The sequence below is a fragment of the Suricata suricatta genome, chromosome 1 (assembly GCF_006229205.1).
Source record: "Suricata suricatta isolate VVHF042 chromosome 1, meerkat_22Aug2017_6uvM2_HiC, whole genome shotgun sequence".
Taxonomy (NCBI): Eukaryota; Metazoa; Chordata; class Mammalia; order Carnivora; family Herpestidae; genus Suricata; species Suricata suricatta.
In genome coordinates this window covers 91,044,028-91,068,052 of record NC_043700.1, presented here as the reverse complement: position 1 = coordinate 91,068,052, position 24,025 = coordinate 91,044,028, and the positions used below count along the sequence as shown (strand labels likewise).

The window sequence follows — 24,025 nt, the reverse complement described above, 5'->3', positions numbered from 1 at the left end:
TCAGTTTCTCTCATTGTGCCTTTGAATATTTTATTTCCCTACTCAGCGATATTTGGGACTCGCCGTCATGCACACTTTGGCTTGTTTCTTGGTGTAGCCCTAAGAAAGAAAACAGACAGACAAACACAGCGGGAACAGAAGCACACAAACGCACAGACAAATCAAACAAACAAACACATTAAAAGGGAGAAATGAAATAAAGAAAATGGAGAGGAAAGAGATGAAAAAGAAGAGAAGAATAAAAAAGAAAATAAATAAATAAAAGGGGGTCTGAGACAACAAAGACAGTGGACAGTCTAATAGTGTATGATCAGTTGAGTGGAGAGGTAAGGATGAGATACAGGAGAGTATATCGATTGCAAGAAGTTTAAAAAAAAAGTGAGAAAGGGGAAAGGCAAATAAGGAGGAAAATATTTTAATATTTAAGTAAAAAAGGTAATAATAATAGAAAATAAGTACAAAAAAAAGAAGAAAAAGAAAAAAATGAAAAAAAGAAAAAGGGAAAAAAAAGCAGCAGCTCCCCTTTGTTGATAAGTGTGGTTTGGTATGGTAGGTCTCAGAGGCTGCTCTCAGAGGGTAGAATGGCAGCATGCCAAGCTCCGCTGGAACTATGCACTGCAGGCCACTCTAATGAGTCCGATCTTTTTGTGCCGCATTTGAGCCAAGTTGTATTTTCCAGGCCCGCCTGGTTCAAAGTTCTAGTCCATGCACTTTTATGCTACCACAGATGAGATGTATTTGCTTTGGTGGCTGGCTTCTTAGTGGGAGGGATCAGTTTGTCTTGGCTCAGGCAGGGATTTCAGCTGCCCCTGCCTGAGGCAAGGTGCGCAGCAGGAGATGAAGTGCACGCCCTCACAGACACAGCTGTGGAATCCTAGCCCCCAGCTGGGATTGCAATCGCGTTGGCGGAGGGATGAGTTTCTCTTGGCTTTGTGCAGCTGTTGCCAAGGCTCCAGGCAGTGCCGGAAATGGGCTGGGAGCTCCTGCAGCCTGAGCGTGTGCCCAGGCCTCCACTGCCGCAGACTCCCTGCCGGGATTGCGTAGGGGTGGGGGCTATTTTTTCCCTGTTGGCACCCGGGATTCGGGATACATGCAGCCAATGCTGGGGGCAAGATGTACTGTGGAAATGAGGTGTGTGCTCCCACTCCCAAAACAGGTCGAAGTGAGCACCCCTTGCGCCGCCGCCGCCGTGGCTGCTGACTCCCTGCCGAGATGGTGCAGGGCTGGAAGCTGTTCTTTTCCTTGCACCACCTGGGTTCGGGATTTGGGCTGCCTAGCAGTTATATATGGAGTGAGAGTTTCTCTCTCCAAGCGCGGTTAAATGTTCTTTATCTCGTCCCCAGAGACAGTACTATGAGCGTGTTCAGTCTCTCTGTCTCTTCCCTTTGTCTCTTGGGCTCCGTGCACTTGCCCCATGTTGGGCTGGGGCTCCCACCTCCCCTGCCCGTTTTCCAATCTCCCCAGTTCGCACTCACTCACTCAGGTATCTTTGAGGTTCTCTTCTTTCTGGAGTCCATATTTTCTCCTTCTGTTCTTGCAGATGGGAGTAATGTCCTTCTCAGTTCGATAGATGGGGCAGATGAAGTTTACAGACCTCCCTTCCTCTCTGCCATCTTGGCTCTATCCCCCCCACTGCCTTTATTTTAAAATCTAGTTTTTCTAATATAACTATGGTTACTCTGGTTGTCTTTTAACATTCATTAACGTGATAGATGGTTCTCCATCCCCTCACTTTCAATCTGCAGGTGTCTTTAGATCTAAAATGAGTCTCTTTGAGTAGGTCTAAAATGAGCAGGAAGTATATAGATGGGCCTGGGTTTTTTAATCCATTTTTTTATCCATTCTGATACTCAATGCCTTTTCATTGGAGCATTCCATCCATTTACATTCAGAGTGCTTATTGATAGATATGAATTTAGTCCCGTGTATTCCCATTAAGTCATTGTTTCTGGAGATTTTTCTCTGTTCTTTCTAGTGTTTTGGTTTCTCTTAACCACTCAAAGAGTCCCCTTTCATATTTCTTGCCAGGCTGGTTTAGTAGTCCTTAAGTCCTTTAGCTTTTGTTTGTCTGGGAAACTCTTTATCTGTCTTTCTATTCTAAATAACAACTGGACAGAGTATTCTTGGCTGCATTTTTTCCCATTTAGCACAAATATATCATGCCACTCCCTTGTGGCCTGCCAAGTTTCTGTGAATATATCTACTGCTAACCTTGCCTTTCTTTGTAAGTTAGGGATTTCTTTTCCTTTCTTTTCCAGTATTTTTTTTCCCTGTCTCTGTATTTTGAAATTTTTTACTATGATATGTCTTGGCAATGGCCTGCTTTTGTTGATTTAATGGGAGTTATATGTGCTTTCTGGATTTGGATGTCTATTTCCATCCTCAGATTAGGGTAGTTTTCAGCTATAATTGTCTCAAATACGCCTTCTGACCATTGCCCTCTCTTCTACTGGGACTCCTATGATATGAATGTTATTATGCTTTAAGGAATTTCTGAGTTCTTCCAGTCTACATTTGTGATCCAATATTTGTCTTTCCTTCTTTTCAGCTTCATTATTTTTCATAATTTTATCTTCTATATTACTTATTCATTCCTGTGCCTCTTCCATCCTTCTGGTCATTATATCCTGTGAGTTTTGCATCACAGTTATAGCATTTTTTATTCTGGCCTAAATGTTAGGTCTTTTGTCTTTTGGGTAAGGTACTCTCTGGTGTCCTCTATGCTTTTCACAAGCCCAGTTTGTATCCACATGATTGTTACGTTAAATTCTGGACCAGGCATATTATTTATATCTGTTTTGATTGGAACCCTGACTTTTTCATGTTCTTTCTTTTGGGATGAAATCCTATGTCTTGGTATTTTGTCTAGGTCTCTGTCCTCTTCTCTATGTTAGTAAAGCCTGTTATGTTTCCTCCTCCTGAGAGTAATGACTTTATTAAGAAAAGGCCATATAGTGTCCAGGGCCTGGTGCTTCTGGAGGTGTCTCTGTTATATGTTGTGTGGACTGTGCTGCTGTGTTTTGGCTGCTCTTTCCCTCAGGTCAGTCCTCTGAAGTTTCTCCTTGCTTGCAGTGGGGATATGTTTGGACCTTGTCCAAAGTTTGTTGAGTTTTAACTAGGTACGCTCTGGTCTGCTTGTAAAAAGAAGCCTGGTTATATTTCCACTAGAGCTGAAGCTTTGCAGCACTCTCTGGTCAGTTGATTTGGTGAGTTCTGGTTGTTTGTGCTGGTCTTCTGGGGGAGGTACCCACTACTCTGGTCCTCCGGCAAACTTGTCCTAGTAGAGAAGAACATGCAGAAGGCAGGAAGGTGGGACTTGGTGTGAGCAGCTCAGGCCTCCACTGTTGGCATTGTGCTAATCACTGAAGTCAGTCTGTACTGATGATGGGCAGGGAGGTTCATGCCCAGAGCTGTCTAGGAAGCCCTCATAGAAGAGCAAACAATCTCCCCTCATGTGTCCCAGGCATCCCTCAGATCCCTACCTTCACTCTGTGTCCAGGCCACTTGCCCACCTGGCAGGGCGGTACTCCTGTGTCTTATCTCAGGCATGCTGACTGAGTTTCAAAACTCTAAATTTTAGGGACCTGGTGCAGTGTGGACTCATTCTGATCCTGTAGGGGACTGGGGCTGGTGCTAGTTTGTCCCAGAATGGCAGTTGCTCCAATGTGCAGGAGCTTGGAGTTTAAAGTGCAGCAAGATACCCTCACCAGGTATCTCTGACCTTATGCTTAAGTGGAGGGATGGGGGGTGGTTGAACACAACAGCACCTGCCATTTCTTTTGTCTCCTGAGAGGCAATGTTACCTCTTCCAGGTACACTCCAAGGCGGGGGGGGGGGGGGGAACCATCTCTCCAGATGAGTCCCAGGGGATCCTCAAATTGTGCCTTTGCCTTCTTTCTCCACAGGAGCACTGGAGCACTTGCCAGGCTCAATACCAAGCATGGCATGAACTTCCAAAATTCCATTCTTTAAGCTCTGCTGGTTGTACAAAATTCATAATAATCCACCCTCCTCATTTTCCCAGTCAATGGCTTTGGAGAATTATTTTCTTTGTGTGGTCCCTTATCTGCTACTTTTTCTCACTCTCTCTCTCTCTCTCCCACTCAATCCATGATCAGCATTCCCTTCCCTCTACAGTACCCTATGATCCTTTTCTCCCTTAAATCACATTTTTGCTCCTCTGACCTTCCATGATTTGGCCTCTTCTCTGCCTCTACTTGTGGAGTTTGTTCTGTCAGTCCTCAGGTCAATTTCTTGGGTGTTCAGAATGATTTGATAATTAACTAGTTGTGTTCAAGGGCCTAGGCAAGCTCAGGGTCTTCCTACTATTCTGCCATCTTAACTCTCTTGGCAGGAACTCTTTTTTAATTTTTAATTTTGTTGCTTTTCTTTTAATTAGAGGGAGGGGACATGGGCAGAGGGAGAGAGAATTCCAAGCAGACTTCACACTCATGGATCCCACGACCCTGAGATCATGACCCGAGTCAAAATCAAGAGTCAGGCACTCAACTGACTTCGCCACCCAGGCACCCCTCTTGGGTGGATTTAAAAAAATTTTTTTTTAATGTTTTAATTTATTTTTGAGAGATAGAGATAGCGCTAGCAGGGGAGGGTCAGAGATAGAGGGAGACAGAATCTGAAGACAGGCTCCAGGCTCTGAGCCAGCTGTCAGCACAGAGCCTAATTTGGGCTCAAACCCACAAACTGTGAGATCATGACTTGAGCCGAAGTCAGACCCTTAACCGACTGAGCCACCCAGGTGCCCCTTGGGAGGACTTTTTAAAAAGTATGTTATACTGAATGTTTTTTTTTTTTTGAGTGAAAGTGGTATTGAGTAGAATTTTGAGATGAAAATATGGCAGAAAGAATGGACAAGGACTCTTATAACAACTGCATTTACATAACAGGAAGGTTCCCTATTGGAGTGGAGGGCCAGAACTGGCATATTATATTAAGGGAGCAAGGAGAGTTTAGGCAGGAAAAACAACTAGTGAGGGGCTTTCATTTGAGAAACCTTTGGAACTCATTGTGGGATCCTGGGAAGGAGACAGATCGATGGAGAAGATGGCTGACATAACTATGTAAAGAATCCTTTAGATGGGAAGGGATGAAAACCAGCAGCAAGGTAAGCACTCTGAAGTAGAGCAGTATTGTCAGAAAAGAAGACAAAATTTAGAGGAGTAGGCAAAATGAACATCAAATATTACCTCTGTGTGGATTACTTCAAAAACTTCCTGAATTCCCACTATAGCAAATGGTATGATCACCCTCAATGCCCTCATCATCGTCAACATACTTATCATCAATAACCACAGCAATGACAACCATAGTAGCAATGGATATGTTATCAGAGTCTACCAGGTGCAGGACACTAGCCAACACTACAAACGAAAGTTTAAGACGCTACTTTCAAAGTGTCTCCAAAAGCTGTTAGTCCTTCCTATCCTTTTCTATTCTGTTCTCTGATGCCAGACTCTTTGTAAATGGCACTTTAATCATGTCACATGTTGTTGAAAAGAAACACCCTAGTATTTAGGTCTTCCAAATTGGGATCTTAATATATATTTTAAGTAATTTTATTTCTTTTTAGAATAGACATTAGCTTCATGTGGCTCAAAATTTATATTCATTATGTAAAGAAAAGTCTTCCTTCCCATTTGTTTCTCCTGCTTCCCCCATTTATTTCCTATGTACACTTTCAGAGAGCTTTCCAAAGGTTTTCCAAAGATACTTTAAAAAAAAAAAAAGAATAGTTTATTTTTTTTTCTAGAGCAGTTTTAGTTTTACAATAAAATATAGAGATTTCCGATATCCTCCCTTCCCACACATATGAATAGCCTCCCTCATCATCAAAATCACTCACCAGAATGGTACTTTTTTTTTTTATTATTAAGGATGAGCCCACATTGACACATCAAAATCACCCAAAGTTCATAGTTTACCTCTGAGTTCACTTTTGGCATTGTATGTTCTATGGGTTTGGACAAATATATAATGACACGTATCCATCATTATAATATGTTTTCACTGCCTGAGAATTCTCTGTGCTCTGCCTCTTCATTCCTCCCCAATCCATGACCATCACTGATCTTTTTGTGGTCTCCATAGTTTTGCCTTTTTCAGAATGTCATATACTTGAATGATACAGTATGTAACTGTTTTTTTTTTAAACTTACTAATATACATTTATGTTTCCTCCATGTCTTTCATGGGTTTATAGCTCATTCATTTCTAGCACTGAATAATATCCTATTGCCTAGATGTACCACAGTTTATCCACTCACCTACTGAAGGAGCTCTCGGTTACTTCCAAGTTTTGGCAATTATGAATAAAGCTGCCATAAACGTCCATGTGCAGGTTTTTGTGCAGACATAAGCTTTCATTTCTAAGTACCAAAAGTTGTGATTATTGGAGCATATGGTGAGAGTATGTTTAGTTTTCTCAGCAACTTCCAACCCATCTTCCGATGTTGCTGTAGCGTTTCACATTTCCATCAGCAATGAACAAGAGATTCTGTTGCTTCACATCCTCGTAAGCATCTGGCGTTGACAGTCTTCTGCATTTTCGTAGTGTGTATTGTTTCTCATTCTAACAGCTGTGTCGTGGTATCTCATTGTTGTTTTAATTTGCTAACCATGCCTTTCTAATGTTCCCCACACCACTACCAGCTTTCTCAGTGGATCATCCCAATCTTCTAAATATGACTTTGTTGATCTTCTTCTGGTCTATTATGCCCTCCTCCCCCTAATCTAAATCTATTAAGTCAAGAAATGTCATGGATTTTTCAAAGAAGCATACATTTGTGTGTGTGTGTGTGTGTGTGTGTGTGTGTGTAATTTGGGGACTAATAAACAGAAAAGGGTAAAAGAGGAAAGAAACTAGCATCTATATTTTGGGCCCAGAAGTCAGGGGGAGACACTGAAATGTTTTTGTTATTAAGTAGTAGAAGTGACCTATTTTTCATCCTTATTTAAAAACAAAACAAGATACTAAAAGCCCAGTACTTTTTGAAAGAGACTGTGTGCGATGTTGAGACTTTAAGACCACGCTCTCCACACCGTAAGTGTCTGCTCAGAAGGAGGAAATTCAATTTGATTTATCTGACCATATTTGGTGAATCCCATTTCCCTCAGGAAGAGCAGCTATCAAAATGTACTCATTAATGATAATATTAAGAATGTTCTGGCACCCTGAGAAGAAGGCTTACTATGTGCAAAAGAGCTGTCTAGTAAAGGTAGGACAGGAGTATGGCCCCTGTTTTCCTTCTCAGATGTCCCTCAGTTTACCTGTGAATCAATGTTTAACAGAGGTTGCAAGAAACGCCTCATGCTAAGATGTCTGTCACCCAACTGATAACCTCTAGAGAGCCTGAGACTGGTTAGATTAGCCACTTTTGTGGATAATATTCTTATTCTGAAAACTGAAAAGTGCTAAGAATTATTTTTCAGATATAACTCACTAGCTTGGAAAACTGTACAGATGCATTCATATGAAGATTACATTTTGTTCAAGGACTCCCCCAAATATTAGTATATATTTTAAAATGTTTATTTCTTTTCATTCTATAAGGGAATTGTCGTAATGAACAAGGATTTTAGCCTTATGCTAAATGGAAAATTAAAAAAAACACACAAAATGTTTAAAGCTAGGATAGCATGTAGATTTTATAGGTCATAAAGTAGTATATGGTTATTAAAATTGGACTGCAAAGGTTTTTGAGAAGCTTAATGGCCAGGATAAAAAGAGGAACATGATAGGTTAAAACTTCACATTCCATTAAAACAAAGTTCAATTTCTGTTATTCTATAATTCTATCATTGAGGTCTATAATATAGACCTTTGTGTGGCTTTTCACGTATAGGCAGTGACACCTGGATATCTTTAACAACATTCCCCCAACAAATAGAGTAGCAGGTTCAGTTTGTAGTTTCTTCTACTATTCTTCCGTGTTAAACAAAGGTGTAACAGTATACGTAATTCAAAAAGGTGATTTGAAAGAGGACAATAGATTCTGCAACTCTGTGATCATCCAAGGAATAAAATGGGATAGCTAAAGAAGTGGTAACTGTTCTTTAAAATGTACTTCTTGTAGGTTTCCTTCAATTGCACTTGTGATAAAAGTCGACCAGGAGCATGATGGATGTATTAATTAACTAGATCAGGGCACTCCACATCAAATCACCCTGATGAACATTTTAAATATCTTATAGTTTTATATGTCAATTATACCCCAATAAAGCTGAATTTTTTTTAAAGTTGAGCAAACCAGAATTTAATACATAAAATGTTGTGTGGCCTGACATTCAGATATTCTCTGTAGTTTTCAAAACCAATCAAGAAATGAGAGTGGTGGTAACCTTTAGAAAATCCGAGGGCCCAGTATCATGAGCATTCTTCTTTCTTATTGCAGTATGATTGACACACAATGTTCCATTAGTTTCAGGTGTACAACATAGTAATTCAGCAACTGTAGGAGTTATACCATGCTCACCACAAGTGTAGCTGGCACCATATAACACTATTACAATATCTCATGAGCAAATTTTTATTACAATGTCCAGAAAGCACAAGCTAATGGAAGGCACAAGCCAACATAGCTTAAAGACCTGATTTATTTTAATATTTCTTGTTTCCTAAAAATTTATTTAAAGCTAAGTACTGCAAGGTGAATTTAATAGATTTGGGCATATAGTGTATCTAGTATCTCTTGAAACCCTTATACTTAGTAATATTTTTTAGTTTCTAAATATTTGAAAATTTAAAAGGTATCTTTTGGTTGTTAGTTTCTAAGTTTATTGTATTACAGTAAGATAATTTAGTCTCCATAGAAATCCTTCAGAATTATTTAGATTTCTTTTTGACCTAAGAAATGAATTGCTTTTGTAAATCTTTCATGTCTTAAAAAGAAAGTGTATTCTCTGTTGGATGTAGAGTTTTATACAATAACTTGAGCATATTTAAATGCACTGTTCAGGATTTAGATATAGAAGCTATGTAGAATTTTAGATGCCACTTCAAGGAGAACGCTGTGGATGGGTAACATTTGAATTGATTGAATTTAAACCACACATACTTTTCTGCAATTGACTAAGATTATGTTTTAAACCACCAGGGGTGTATTTATTTATCTATTGCTGCATAATAAATCATCCCAAAAGTTAATGGCCGAAAAACACCATTGTTCATTTGCTCATTTTCAGTGGGTTGGCAGTGGGCAGGGTTTACCTGGAGTGGTTCTTCTGCTCTCCCTGCCAGTGGCTGCTTTTGCAGCTGTAGGAATCTGGGGATTGCCTGGGGCTGGACCATCCAAGATGGCTTCATCACATGTCTGGTGCCTCAGATGCGACTGCTGGACCTCTCTATCCACAGTGTTTCATTCTGGTGTTCTTCACATGATAGTGGAAGCTTTCCAAGAGGATGAGAACAGAAGCTGTGATGCCCCTTGAGTCCAGCTCAGAAGTCGCAAGCACTTCTACCACATCCTTGCCAAAGCAAATCACCGGGCCAGTCCAGATTCAAAAGGTGGGGAAATAAAATTCACCCCTTGATGTGAGAAACTACAAAGAATTTGGGGCCATTCTACATCCATCACAAAGGGAAATGCAAGTTAAAATTGGAGATTTTAGTTGGGTTATAGGAAAGGGAAATTCTGTCTAATGTATTCTTCAGCACACGGTTTCAATGTATACCTGCTCCATATGGTTTCAAAGGGGCTATGTTGAACAAAGTTTTCATGTTGTTGTGAAGGATGTTCCAAAAGGACTGAGAGCTTCCAGAGAGGATGTCTGCCTGACTCTTTCCAGTGAATTATTTCCTGGCTGCTGCAGCCTCCTGGTGGATGCCAAGTAAGAAACTCATTTTTAGAGCTCCATAAACTTAGGTCCTGCTTTGATGAAGAGACATATAAAGAGTGTGACCCCTGAATAGACTAAGGCCATAATTTATCTAAGGCCTAAATGGGTAAAACTTTTTATGAAATTCTCCCTTCATGATGTGAAGTTCATGGTACATGACTTGTTTCTGCAAGATAAGGCCTTGGCTGAACTTAACTGTAAGGGAAGTCCTAATGACTGCAAAGTTAATTTTCAGAAACAAAGCCAGTTGGGAGGAGAATTTTGAATTCTCTTATTTTGAATACTATGTCCAGAATGAAATGGGACAGGCTGAAGTTGGAGTTTACAACATTCTCTGAAAAATCAGCACCTCAGAAGTTGGAGTTTACACACTCAGTTCTTGTGATCTCACCAGGACAGTAAAAGTCTATCCTCTTAGGAATGAAGGCAGGGGAAGATTTCTCCATTTGAAGAATGCTATTGTGGCCTTTTCCTCTTTTGGAGGTGCCTTGCTTTCTCTTCTAACAAATCAGATCAGCCAATATCCTCTCCAGGATTCTCGGGGGACTTCCATCTGGTGTGTGGAATGGATTTGGATCCCCTAGTCTGCGCTGACCTCCTTCCTGCCAACTGAGTTAGACAGTTGTGACCACTCAACACTGTAGCAGGCATAGGAAGCAATCATTTGATAGCGCATCATTCTAACTTTCATTCTGACTGCCAACAGACACATTTACAGTAATATTTGCAACAATGAAAATTTCAGTATCCTTGCTGGGTCCACTGGAATGTTCCATCCTGTTCCTTTCTGTTGATGAAGAAACTCACCATTCAGTTCTGTGATTCACTTGAAAACTCTCACTAGGACGCAGATTCCTGTTTTGCCTTATAAGGCAGTGTATGTTTGTCATTCTTGGAGTACCCTGGTGAGTGTGTGGACTGCAATGTTATTCTTTCAGAGTGCAAACTGTTTTGCACCTGACCATGGCTCGTGCTTTGTTTCCCACTGGGGCCTGGTCAGGCAAGCTGTGTGTACACTTCTTGGGAAGGCTGATGGTTGTGAAAATCTTTGCCACATAAACAGAAACAAGGCATTGGCTCATTTAGATACAATCGCCAGCAACTTTTCTCTTATAACCTCTGGAACACAATTGCATCAGCTCAGACATGTGACTGGGAAGAATTATCAGCTCAAAGACCATCTGGTTAAGAATGAAGAGTACTTTTCAGGTTGGCAGATGGCAAAATGCCAAAATGCCCAGGCACATCTGCCTTGGTCCCCAATTCCTAAAAGATTCACAAGCTGAGGAGTTCTACCCAGCCTCATAAAGGTAGGTTTCCCCTGAAAGAATTTGCCATGATCCTTTTGGAGCACCTTCAGGGGCTTTTGCATTTCGGGAACTAACCTAATGAGTAAGTGTTGCTTTAGGGCACATCTAAATTAGTTCAAAACCATTCATTCAATTTATATTTATGAGCAGATATTGTCCTAGGGCTTGATACACAAAAATAGACCCAATTTCTGTCCCTAACAGTTCATGCAGCAGGGTGAGGATCTAAGGGAGGGAGAGAAGAGAGAGACATATAGATGCTGATGATGCAGAACCCCTTCCCCTACCTCTTTTAAATGTGAAATATGCTTTGTCCTGCTATGAAAAGTAAAGGTTTAATTGCTTCATTTATTTTGCTGATTAACTTGTTGAACGCCTGCCTTGTGCCAGGCACCTGCGTTCCAGGTGCTATGACTTTGAAGGAGTCCATTTAAGGAAGAGCCTGAGATCACGTTAGAAAGATCAGAGCAGCGCACCCTCCCTTGTTCTCCCTTCTCCCTTCTCGAACTGCCCTTTCACCTCATCTTGTGAGGCAGCAACAGCTTCTAATCCTTTTTGGGTCCAAAGTATGGCATCCCCTCAACAAGAAGGAACTTTGAAAGTAATCAGATCTACAATGTAAACATCAGCTTTAACCATGCCAAGCTTTTGTCTCCCCTGGCCTTTCTCTTAATACACATGCAGGTTTATTGACGGCAGTGAGGCAGCCCTGGTCGGAGGAGAAATAGGACAGCCAGAGTGTGGTGACTGCCAATAACTGACTGCTTGCATCTTTGTTGAGCAATTCTCTTTAGTAACTGCAAGCCAAGGCTCAAAAATGAATGGAGGCTGTCAAGGGCAGTGACAGGTATGTCCCAGGTGATGACAGGGTCTTATCTTCTTCCCCATCTGACACTCAGTGAAGATATCTGCACAGATAATCCCCTGTTGCTTTTAACCAAGCATTTTTCTCCCTGTCGATACTTTAGTTCATTGACTCATATAGAGAAAGGGATAAATTATTTGGATAAACATAGATATTTCTTCTAGGTACTAAGGAGCTGTTTGAAATCATTATATAAAAAATGAGACTTGAGGTAGTTAAAAAAAGGTGGATTTTATCTGTAATATGAAAATATTTCCAAAATATGTAAATGGGTTAGACAAACAAGTTAGTAAAGTAACATATAGTAGGATGGAAGTCATTTATGTTAAGAAAGGGGGGGGAAGGGACAATGATAATGGCTAATATTTTATAGTGCTTATTATGTGTCAGACACTGTTCTAAGTGTTTTATGAGATTAACTCATTTGATACTCAAAATGATGCTGTGAATTAGGTAGTTATTATTTCCCTAATACAGATTTGAAAACTGAGGCATGGAGAAGTTGAGTGTCTTTCCTGAAGTCACACAACTAGGATTTAAACTGAGGCAGTCAGTCTGTAGATTCTGGAACTTAAGCTTTGCAATATTTCTACATATACAGCCATAGAAATAGAAAATGCTTAGAAGAAAGGATAGAAAGATACACACTAAATGGAAAATTATGGTTGTTTTTGGAGAAGAACCAAGAATTGGAGGTGGGGCAGGGTCAATTTAAACATTCTCTTAGCTGAAATGTCTGAAGCTCCCCCTCCCAAAGAGAATGATTCCATGTTAAGTAAATGTTCCATGTTCTGTCTCATGACTTCTGATGAAATCTTATTTCAGAGATTAGATGAAAAGTTATGTCAGATTTTATCTGGGAGGAATATTGGTAAAAGTATTACATTTCATGTCTAAAATATTTTTCAAGTTCAAAAACTGAAGCCCAGATGACCTAATCAGACCAAGTTCCTAATACTTGGGGGGATTTGTCACTTAAATACAAAAATGAAAATTTGCCACTTAAATACAAAAATGGAAAATTGTAAAGTTTCACATGTATTAATAATTAGGAGATTGTAGTGTATTAGTTAGGCTAATATAGAGATTTCTCTATAGGAGATAGGCAGATAGATAATGAGAGAATAATTTCTTTTAAGGAAGTGTCTCAAACAATTGTAGGGGCTGGCAAGTCTAAAATCTGTAGGGCTGGCAGGCTGGAAATTCAGGTAAGAGTGGATGTTAGTCTTGAGTCCAATATCTACATGGTAGGTCAGTGCACAGAAAACTCTGGAAGGGTTTCTCTGTTGCAATTTGGAGGCAGAATTGCTTCCTGGAAACCTGTTTTTTCTGTTAAGGTTTTCAACTGACTGGATGAGATACACCCACATTATGAGGGTAATCTGTTTTAAAGTCAACTGATTTGCAAATTTTTTTAATCGTTTATTGTCAAGTTGGTTTCCATGTAACACCCAGTGCTCATCCCAACAAGTGCCCTCCTCCATGCCCATCACCCCCCTTCCCTTATCCCCCTACCCCATCAGTCCTCAGTTTGTTCTTAGTGTTCAAGAGTTTCTCATGGTTTGCCTCCTTCCCTCTCCCCAACTATTTTTTCCTCTTCCCCTCCCCCATGGTCCTCTGTTAAGTTTCTCCTGTTCCACTTATTAGTGAAAACATACAGTATCTGTCCTTCTCTGCCTGACTTATTCCACTTAGCATGACACCCTCAAGTTCCATCCACATTGCTACAAATGGCCAGATTTCATTCTTTCTCATTGCCATGTAGTATTCCATGGTATAGATAAACCACATCTTCTTGATCCATTCAACCGAATGCAAATGTGAATCACATAAATACTTGTATAGCAACATCTTGACTAGTGTTTGAGCAGACAACCAGACCCCATGGACTAGCCAAGTTGACATACAGTTACCCATAATGAATAAATTCCAATTTGAACTGAATTCTGACTGCTCAAGAATATGTATGTTAGAGATAATGTGAGTCTAGTGATTTCTTTCATTTAGGATGACTGAAGTTTGAACTTAGTTTAAGAGACTCTGTTATTTGGGGAAAACCTTTGAAAGTACATTTGCAATACATTTAAGCCATTCTAATCACCATTTTTCTTAACACAAGTTGAGTTGTGAGATGATTCTGAATTATTTCATGGCAGTTGAGATAAGGTTAACTAAAAAATTCACACAAATCTGTGAAGCTAAACAGCAAATACACTGGTGAACTCATTGTAATACAGCATTTTCAATTTTGTTCCTAGTTAAAGTTAATTAACTTATGCACAAGGTGCTTACTGTTCTTCAGTGAAGGTGGTCAGTAAAGAGGTGTTTTTACGTTATGAATCACTCAGTTCTGTCTATGACATCTCCTCTACTAATAAAGATATGCAAAGATTTCAGGATAACCTCCATTCCAAGGGTTTAAATTCTTTTTTTTTTTTAATTTCATGTTTATTTACTTTTGAGAGAGAGAGAAAGAGAGAGGAGAGAGCAAGCGAGTGAGCACGAGCCCATGCGGGGCTCAAACTCACAAACTGTGAGATCATGACTTGAACCAAAGTTGGATGCTTAACCGACTGAGCCACCCGGCTGCCCCTCCATGAATTTAAATTCTAAATAAATTATAAATTTGGCATGAGAAGATATTAATAAATGTGGATCTATGACTGCCGGCATTATTGCTGACCTTTTTCTTTTTTTCCATTTATTTTAGAGAGACAGAGTACAAGCTGCAAAGAACAGCGGAAAGGGGGAGAGAGGGAGAGGGAGAGAGAGAGAGAGAGAGAGAGAGAGAGAATCTTAAGCAGCACAGAGCCCATTGTGGGACTCGATCCTAACACCCTGGGGTCATGGTCTGAGCTGAAATCAAGAGTTGGACATTCAACTGACTGAGTTACCCCGGCACCCCTATTGCAGAACTTTAATACTGCATTGATGCTCTGTTATTAAATGTAATACTTTGTTATTGATAGATAAATTGTGGGAAAGCTAGTAAGCATTTTTCAGATTTAGGACTATAGGTTTAATGAACAAAGGGTTATTCAGATTTTTACTTTAAGTAAAATTATATACCACCTAAAGATACCTAAAATTTCTTTCTACCACTGCAAAGTAGGAAAAGAAGGGAATATATATAGCCTTTATCTTATTTCTTACCTATGAGGTAGGTATTATTGGTTCCTTTTACAATTGAGGACAATTAGGCTCAGAAGTTCAGAAACTTGTTCAAGGTCACCAGAAAGCAGAACTCCTTCAAGGCCTAAACTTGTTCCACTACAGACACAGCTGAAATAGAGAAGGAATTAAAATCCTTGCTCCTGCATTTCTTATATAAGAAAGGTGATTTATTCCTATCTTATCTTGCATTTGTCTCCATTCTCACTGTTAGCAAAGGTTTTAAGAGAAAAAGTCTTTCTCTAAAAATAAAGCATTTCTTCCTAGGCAAGTGCAGCAGGTTGTACTGTTTTCATTATATTTTTATTACATTCCAATTTGTCTTTGGCAAGATCACTGTAACTTTCATTTTTCTAAATTATCACTGGAATAGACGAGCAACTGCAACAAGCACCTCTGTAATGGGAGTGGTGGGAACAGAGGTGAGGGTCTGGGGGTCCGTAGTGGGGGGAGCAAAGGACGGCCTGGGTGGGATTGCAAAAGCGTTCATTTTTAGTTACAAGGTAAAAAAATGTAAGTCCTCTCCTTTTCTCTGCCTTTTGCTTTGGTCACCCCTGTGATGAAGCCCGTAAGCTATGGCTGCTGCAGAACAGTGTTGACCAGCTCGGCACTCAGGGTCAGACTGTGGGACTTCCACCCTCATCCACTTGTGCCATGAAGATAAACAAATCTGTATTTTACAGGCCTAGAGTACGTATTGCTAGATTTAAGATCGCATACTTCTGCCCTTGAATTGTATAAATAATAAACTGAAAGAGGACTAGAAATCATCTAGTTCAGTGGATTCCCAGTATTTTTTTCTATAGCACAAAGGCTTCAAATTCTTACTTGCAAGCCCAGTAAGCAGAACCAAGAAGAGGCACTGATCTGATGCACTTCCCTCTTCCAGGTCTTTAAAATTTGGAGCTCCCATTTTAAAACTTCTGGTATTGGTCTACCCTCTTGTTTTACAAATTTAATGAAAAATATTTTGAACAAATACTACGTATCCAGCACTGTACTAATAAGTTTGGGGGAAATTGGGCCTAAAATAGTATGTTCTGGTTTCTGGTTTATTAGGGGAGACAGATGATGGCAAAACAATGGTAAATCAGTGATACAAATGTACCTGTGATATTATGGAGTCATGAAATGGGGTGCTCCCCAATTCACTCTGGGGGCACTGAGTTGAGTCTGAGCCTGAGTCTCTAAGATGGAACAAAGTATCCAGGAGGGCAGTTAATTTTGGAAGGTATGGAAGACAGTATAATTCAGACTGAAGAATGGAGTGGGTAAGTAGCTAGGGGCATATTCTGGAAGATACAACTTGTTTTATGTAACAGTGCTGTAAGAATTGATGAAGAGGACATAAGCCTTAATTCTTTAGAGAATAGGGAGCCACTAAAGGCCTAAGTGAGGTCAAATTTACATTTTAAATTGCCAACAGGGATTATGGATTTGATGAGAACAAAGGACGCTGGAAGATAAGTCAGGAAGTATAGCAGAGGTTCTCTGACAGAGAACTTGAGTAAGAGAGTTTAGGGTGGGAGAAATGATGCATTCCGTTTGGAGTTCCAGGTAGAGGTGTCCAGCATGACTGGATGACCGTCTCTGGTCAGAAGACATGAAGAATAGACGATGATCCTATATATAGAAAGGAACTGGATATAGGAAAATGTTAACTTTGCTTAATTCTTCAGTTTTGGGTTATTTTCTTAATCCTTTTCTATACACTGAGCATATATTATGTTTATGATTAGGCAAAAGCATAACTTAGTTTTAAAATTGTTGATTTATCTTCCAAACTTGGCTATTTTCCTTAACCATATTGGCACCACACCATATATGGAATATCCTGCCTTTTCACTAAAATTTGTATTTGGAAATGATACTTATGTAGCCCTTAAGATCATGCTTTTAAAATAAATATGCAAATACTTGCCAGTCTTCCTACACCAAACTTCATGATTTGGTTTATTTAGTTTGGTCATATGCAGATACAGTGATAGAAAAATCTCAAGAATAAACTGGAGTATTCATAGCATGTCAACTGCTCTCTCGCACGGAGTAACCACAGGCAGCCCAAATGTGCTCTCAGGCACTAGAGGTGGTAGAAAAAATGTGAAGCTGAAATCTAGCCCAGGGTCTCCTCAAAGTCTGACCCACAAGAGTGTAAGTAAGTAAGTAAGTAAGAAAGGAAGGAAGGAAGGAGACACAGCCTTTTCTGACATTGCCTGGGAATGATGAGTCTTGCCTAAAAACAGTAAAGAAAAACTGGGTGATCTTTATTTGAACTTTCTTACTACAACAAATAGATCATAATTTGTTATTAGAATCTAGAAAATTGAGAGCTGACCTTAGTGGAACACACATACTCAAAAGCTATCTTTGAGCATTTGCTACAGTTAACTCAGAGGAAAGGAACCATCACTAAAATATGCAATGATTTATTTTCATTATGCTCAAAGCAACTTATAAGCTTTATATAATTATTACCAGGTTGTTCTGATCCATAAAAACTCTGTAAAATAATACACTGTGTTAACATGTCAATGGCATACATTTTTAGCAATTTGCTGCACTTCCCAGTTACTAACAGAAATAAATGCAAAACATGGATAAGTACAGTCTGATTCAAGTTTTCTAGACAGGAATTTTCTTCAGTACTAGTTCAACATATTAACTTTAACTTTCCAGACTATATGTAGAGGTAGGTGTAGTGTTGTCTGCAGGTTTCGAAAAAGGCGGATAGAATTACTGTCGAGAAAACATGAAGCAGTCTTCACATTATGGTCAAGGTTTTTTTTTAATGTTTTATTTTTGAGAGAGAGAGAGTGGGTGTGAGCAGGGTAGGGGTAGAGAGACACAGAATCTGAAGCAGGCTCTAGGCTCTGAGCTGTCAACACAGAGCCCAACTCATGAACCAGATCATTACCTGACCCGAAGTTGGACACTTAACCAAGTGAGCCACCCAGACACCCCTCATAGTTAAGGTTTACAAACTTGATCTGTGGGGAGCCTGGGTGGCTCAGTCAGTTAAGCCTCTAACTTTGCCTTAGGTCATGAGATTATGGTTCATGGGTTCAAGCCCCGTGTTGGGCTCTGTGCTGACAGCTCAGAGCCTGGAACCTGCTTTGGATTTTGTCTCCTTCTCTGCCCCTCCCCACCTCGAGCTCTGTCTGTCTCAAAAATGAAATAAAAACATTAAAAATGAAAAAAAAAAACCCAAAAAACTTATGTTGTCTGAATGGGTTCATTTCCTAATGGAGAAACTGACTAGTACACACAGTACAGATTTTGAGAAACAGCCAACTTTGAGATGCTATCAAAAGATAAAAGTCTGAATAACAATTTTTTTAAAAGGTCACATTAGATGTTTATGTGGAATCTCCTGATATTTAACTGAGAAAGTTTAGGGAATGATATGAAACCAAATACAGGAAATCAAGACTAAAATGATTGAAGAGTAAGTTCAAGTGGATGACAAAGATGGACAATATAACTTGAAATGATTAGTATGGTACTTCTCAGATGTGCCTGACCACAAGAATTACCATGGCACTTTTTCAAGTGGAGTCTGAGGGGCGCCTGGGTGGCTCTGTCCATGAGCGTGACTCATGATGTTGGCTCAGGTCATGATCCTGGGGTCATGGGGTCAAGCCCCAAGTCAGGCTCTGCGTGGAGCATGGAGCCTACTTGAGATTCTCATTTCCTCTGTCCCTCTCCCCTGCTCGTGCTCCCTTACTAAAATAAAATAAAATTAAAAACAAAACAAAACAGATTCTGAGACCCATTCTCTTTCAATTATGGCTCAGTGTGCAGTAGGTCTGTTCTGGGGACCAAGGATTTGTATTTTAAGCACTTCAAGGGGTTCTAATAATCAGCAAAGTTAGGGAAACAGAGGCTAAGGGGAAAACAGCAGCAAAAATACCACCACAGCTTCCATTCCCTTACTCCAAAACTATCCAACAAACTCCCTGAAAATGAGAAACACTCAGCTGAAATTGAGGAATTGTCTATAGAACACAGTTTATTTCAAGTCCAAAGCACAAAATTACTCAGTTTTCTTAACAGACTGCATAACTTTTCTGCATGGATATTTAGGGTTTCTCTATTCACAAGTGTAGATTTCTGAACTTTAGGTTCAAATGATTCATATATATATATTTATGTTTACTACAGAGGACATGTTAACAAATTTTAGAAAATATTTTACATAAAAACACCCAAAGCTTAGTTAACCAATAGTCTTCAGTCTTTACAACCAGTGTTCAGCAAAGATTTGGCTGAAGATCATGATTTTCCATAAAACATTCCAAGACTGAATATAGTAGAATGCAGTATTTTTCATACTTTAGCTTATTATTGCAATTTAAATTTCCCCTTTGATGGCTTCTGTGTATATTATACTCATAAAGCAGAATAAGTCTCTTCTTTAACTTGATGACTTTAACAGGAGACTTAGTAAATTATTTTGGGTGTGGCCAAGAACCTAAATAGTCCTGATGAAATCAAGTAGCTGACATATGCAGGATATGTAGGGCTTTTCATAAGGGTTTTTTCAAATGAAGAATTCTGTACTTATCAGTAAAATATCCTTTATTATTTTGTGTTCAGTAACTATCACCCTGTGCTATTTCTTCTAGTATAATCAGTTAGCATCAAAATATAAAGTCAAAATATGTACATTTTTATATATCAATTCTTACCTGAAAAATCTCAGATCTCTTGAGAATGTTCCACAAAGTGGAATTTCTTCCTAAAGTTACAGTGAATGTGGTACAATGTGTACAACTTGGTTAACCAGTGCCTGCTTTTCATTTCCAAGATTTTTCCTTATCTTGAATCAAAAGCACAATCCTGACTACCATATCATAATGCACTGGCTTACAGTTTGTATATATAAAGTCCAACTCAAGCTTATTTTGGTTTATTGTACATGCTTTATTAAAATGGTACTGGTATTTACAGTATCTGCAGAGTCCTTTCCAAGGCGCTCTCACACACATTCAGACGCACCCATACAACATCCATACTACGGCCCCATGCACCCACACCAATGAGATGTGAGGGTCAGACTCCTAAAATTAGGTAGCTGTTGGGGGACAAAGTTGTTGATTTGATTTTTGATTTTTTTTTAAAAGAGAAAAAGCATGAGGGAATGCATTTGGCCATTATAATGCTAATTAAATTTGTGTATATTAACATGTGGCAGTAACACTGAATACTTTTACATTCTATGTACACAGAATGACATCAAGGTTCTGCACTCAACAGAATATTCCAACTTCGGTCTCAATGCTGCTTGTAGTGACTTCTGAATTCACATAGGGGCTTTCCCTAAAAATAATTCAAGTCTATATAAGTGAAATAAGGCACAATTAATATTGATTTGATCTAGGGGAAGGGAAGGGATAAAAACTAGTTTCAAATGATCTTACTACTGGGGAATTAGCTTTGACTTAAGATCCACTTGAAATCCCTTCTCCTAATATCCAAAGATTTCTTAGAAATAAGGGTTTTTACCTTTTCCCTGACAAAACCCAAAAAGAAAAGTTTGAGAATTCACATTTTAATAAGTTTCAGTAACCTAAACTACTCAAATTGATGTGCACCCCCAACCTCTCCTGCCTAGGTCTCCTCCTTCAAAGCTATAACAAAAACACGACATATGAATCTCTTGCTGTTTTTGAGGAGATTTGTACACTTAAGTAACAAATACATGTCTGGTTGTCTTTGATTAAAAAAAAAAGGAGGGAGGAAGGGAGGATGGATGGGAGAGAGCGAGGGAGGGAGGGAATAGTAACCTCATGACTTTCTTGCTCTTTAAAAAAAAAGTCCCTGTTTCCTCCTTTTCAGGATGATGAAGCCCCACCAGACATTACAAACAACTGCACAAATGAGGTTGGCAGCATAAATAATGTCTAGTATTCAAATCTTCAAAGTGAGACTCATTTAGCTTGTATACAATCTGTTGAATGTTTTTTGCAGCAGGTGAACCAAACCCAAAGATGCTGGACATTCTGTGAAAGGGAGTAAGAATTGCAGTTCTGAAGGCCCCTGACTTTGGTTGTTTACAAAGTTCAATCCTGTTTATTGTGATCCTTGGTATCTTCTTCATCTGTATATTCTGATGGCTCTTCCCCTGGTTTTAGGAGTCTGCCTACATAATCATATTTTTCTGAAAAATACATCAAAAGAAAATCAGTAGTGATCAAATTTGTTTCACTATTCCGTTACATAGCAGGGAAGGTGTCCGCCTCTTTTAAAACTATATTAAACACGCTAAGTTGTTCCTATTGCTCACCTTGGCTGGTCTTTGTATTCATGTAAGGCTTAAACAAAAGAAAACAGGATTAGGGAATTTATAAAGCTTGGGGATTGTGCTTTACCAGGAAAAGGGTTCCATATTACCAGTTCTTAACCAAGGACATTTCATCAGAATCACTTAGAGATCATGCTAAGTAGATCCAACTAGAAAATAGTCTTCGGGAGAAAATGTGACATATGCCAGTAGTCTCCAAGAAAATAAACCAAATGAGATGCAAAGTCATTTGTTACTTATTATCCTATGTTCTCTGAAAACTCAGTGTGTGGCCCCAGCCATTTCATTATTCTTTCTTCTATCATACTCTCTTCTTACATCTATATTAACGTTGCTTGTTTTAGATTACCAGTACTTGATTTAGAACACTGAAATGTCCAAGGTGTTACATATTTAGTCATTTCTCGATCAAGAATATGAACCTAAGTTAGGTGAATTAACTGACAAATCAGGAGGAGGAGAGAGGAGGACTACTTCATACAGTTGAACCAGTTCAAGTGCCAAGAAGCCAGAACTGTTTCCAGGGGATGTGTAGGCCACATAAATAGCTATGTGGAGTGTCACATAAGAGGTAATAACTGATGCCATGAGAGTAAGATCAATAAAATAATTTTAGAATACAGTATCAATATCCAGTCAATTCAGTTTTAAATAGAAGCCTGTATTTAAAAATACTATATCTTAATTAAAAAGCTTTATAGACTAAAGGTGTCACAAATTGTTAGACTTACAGTTTGTAACAAGTAAAATTTAAAAAAGATATTTAAATAATATGTAACAATCATTTTCAAATTTTACTATTTTTATCATTAAATAATAATCATGATGAAAACATATCCTTAGGCTCTTAAAGAGTGTGAACTAGTATATACTCTCTTTGGCCATAAATTTAATATTTCCAAAGAACCCAAGAAAATGAAGGTACCTTTAAACTGCATTTCCCATTCTCGAACACTCTCCATTTGTACAGCATTCAAGTCTGAGAGGTCATCATATTCATCTTTAAGTGCATCTTTATCTAGGCAAAATGTCGCCAGTCCTCTGGAGGCATCCCTGCCAGCAAATATTCCGTATGGACCAGCTGAGGGAGAAAAAGAAATTATTGACATTACCTTAACAATATTTTATTTATTATTCTTATTCTTAATGTTTATTTATTTTTGAGAGAGAGAGAGAACGCATGAGCTGGGCAGGGGCAGAGACAGATGGAGACGGAGGATCTGATGCAGGCTCTGAGCTGACAGTAGAGAGCCTGATGCATGGCTGAAACTCACTAACTGTGACATCACGACCTGAGCTGAAGTCAGGCACAAAATTAGGTTTTTCATTGAAAATTTAAACCTTAAATTTCAGATACCTGAAAACATATTGAAAGTTGATGACTATAAGGTATTAGGGAAAAGAGGAAACTTAAGCAGTTAGGTTTGGAAGCCGGTTCGTTTGAGGGGAGATAAATGCTTTACTGACTGCTGTTAAGTAATTGTGGCATCTAAAAATAAAACAATATCCACTACATAAGTATTTGGTAAGATTCAAGTGAATTATGGGTCTAAAACATGTACTTCCTCTAATCCAAAGTAGGTTATATGAGAACAGAGACTGTCATCTTTGTACCTTCAGTGACTAGCTCAGTGTGCAACATGTAGATGTTCAACAGATCTTTGCTGAATGGTTTTACCAGAAATATGGCCCATTTTCAAAATAAGTATCAGCAGACTACCAGAAGTACTCACAATTACCTATATAAACTATGAAAAGTCATTAAACAATGGCTGTCATTTGTCACAGCTCTTGGGAAACAGGAGATACCGCTATCAGGAACAGTTCTTCTGATTGATACAAAATGTTTAGCATTTTATTCAAGGAATTAAGAACCACCCTCCCTAGGGAGGAATGGCATGCTTTTTGTGCTGACAGGGGCGAGCCATTTCCGAAGTCAGTGCTTGAGAGCAGCAATTGTCTTACTCATCCAGTATCTTCAATGGCTAGCACAGCGCCTGGCATAAAGTGGAAACATAAGTAAATTTCTTCCAAAATATTAGCTGCAATTCCAAATAAAGAATAACTCTAGATTTTGATCTTTTACTTTAAACAGATTCACTTACAGTAAGCAAAATCTCCACCCAAATTATGATAAAAAGACACTTTAGTTATTTAAAACATAATAAATAAAACTGAAACAACTTAATTTTCCATATCAAGAAACTGGTTAAATATAGTACTTAATGGAATAATAGTACATAATTATCAAAAAGAATGAGATATTTCTATATGTACAGAGATACACACAGAAGTCCACGATAGAGTACTAAAAATAGCAATTCAGAAGAGTATGTGTGTGTGTGTGTATCTGTGTCTGTATATAGTATGATTTGCTTTGAACTAAAAAAAAATACACATGTATGCACATTCTGCATATGTTTGTATATGTGTGAAAAACACCAGGAAGAATACAGACCGAACATTTAACAGTAGCAACCTTTTCTGGGGAATGGAAGAAAAAATTTTACTTCATGTAAC

At 38.9% G+C, this 24,025-nt stretch overlaps 1 protein-coding gene across 1 annotated transcript in view; it reads right to left on the bottom strand.

Moving 5' to 3' along the window:
* Nucleotides 1–19,184: 19,184 nt before the first annotated feature.
* The window catches only part of PGRMC2 (progesterone receptor membrane component 2), a 17,686-nt gene continuing 12,845 nt past the window's right edge, over nucleotides 19,185–24,025 (bottom strand). The window contains exons 2-3 of the mRNA XM_029941088.1: nucleotides 22,431–22,586; nucleotides 19,185–21,361 (exon numbers count right to left, since the gene is read on the bottom strand). Of these exons, the coding sequence (XP_029796948.1) occupies nucleotides 21,264–21,361; nucleotides 22,431–22,586 (254 nt within the window). The 3' untranslated portion in view covers nucleotides 19,185–21,263. The remainder of the gene's footprint in view (nucleotides 21,362–22,430; nucleotides 22,587–24,025) is intronic.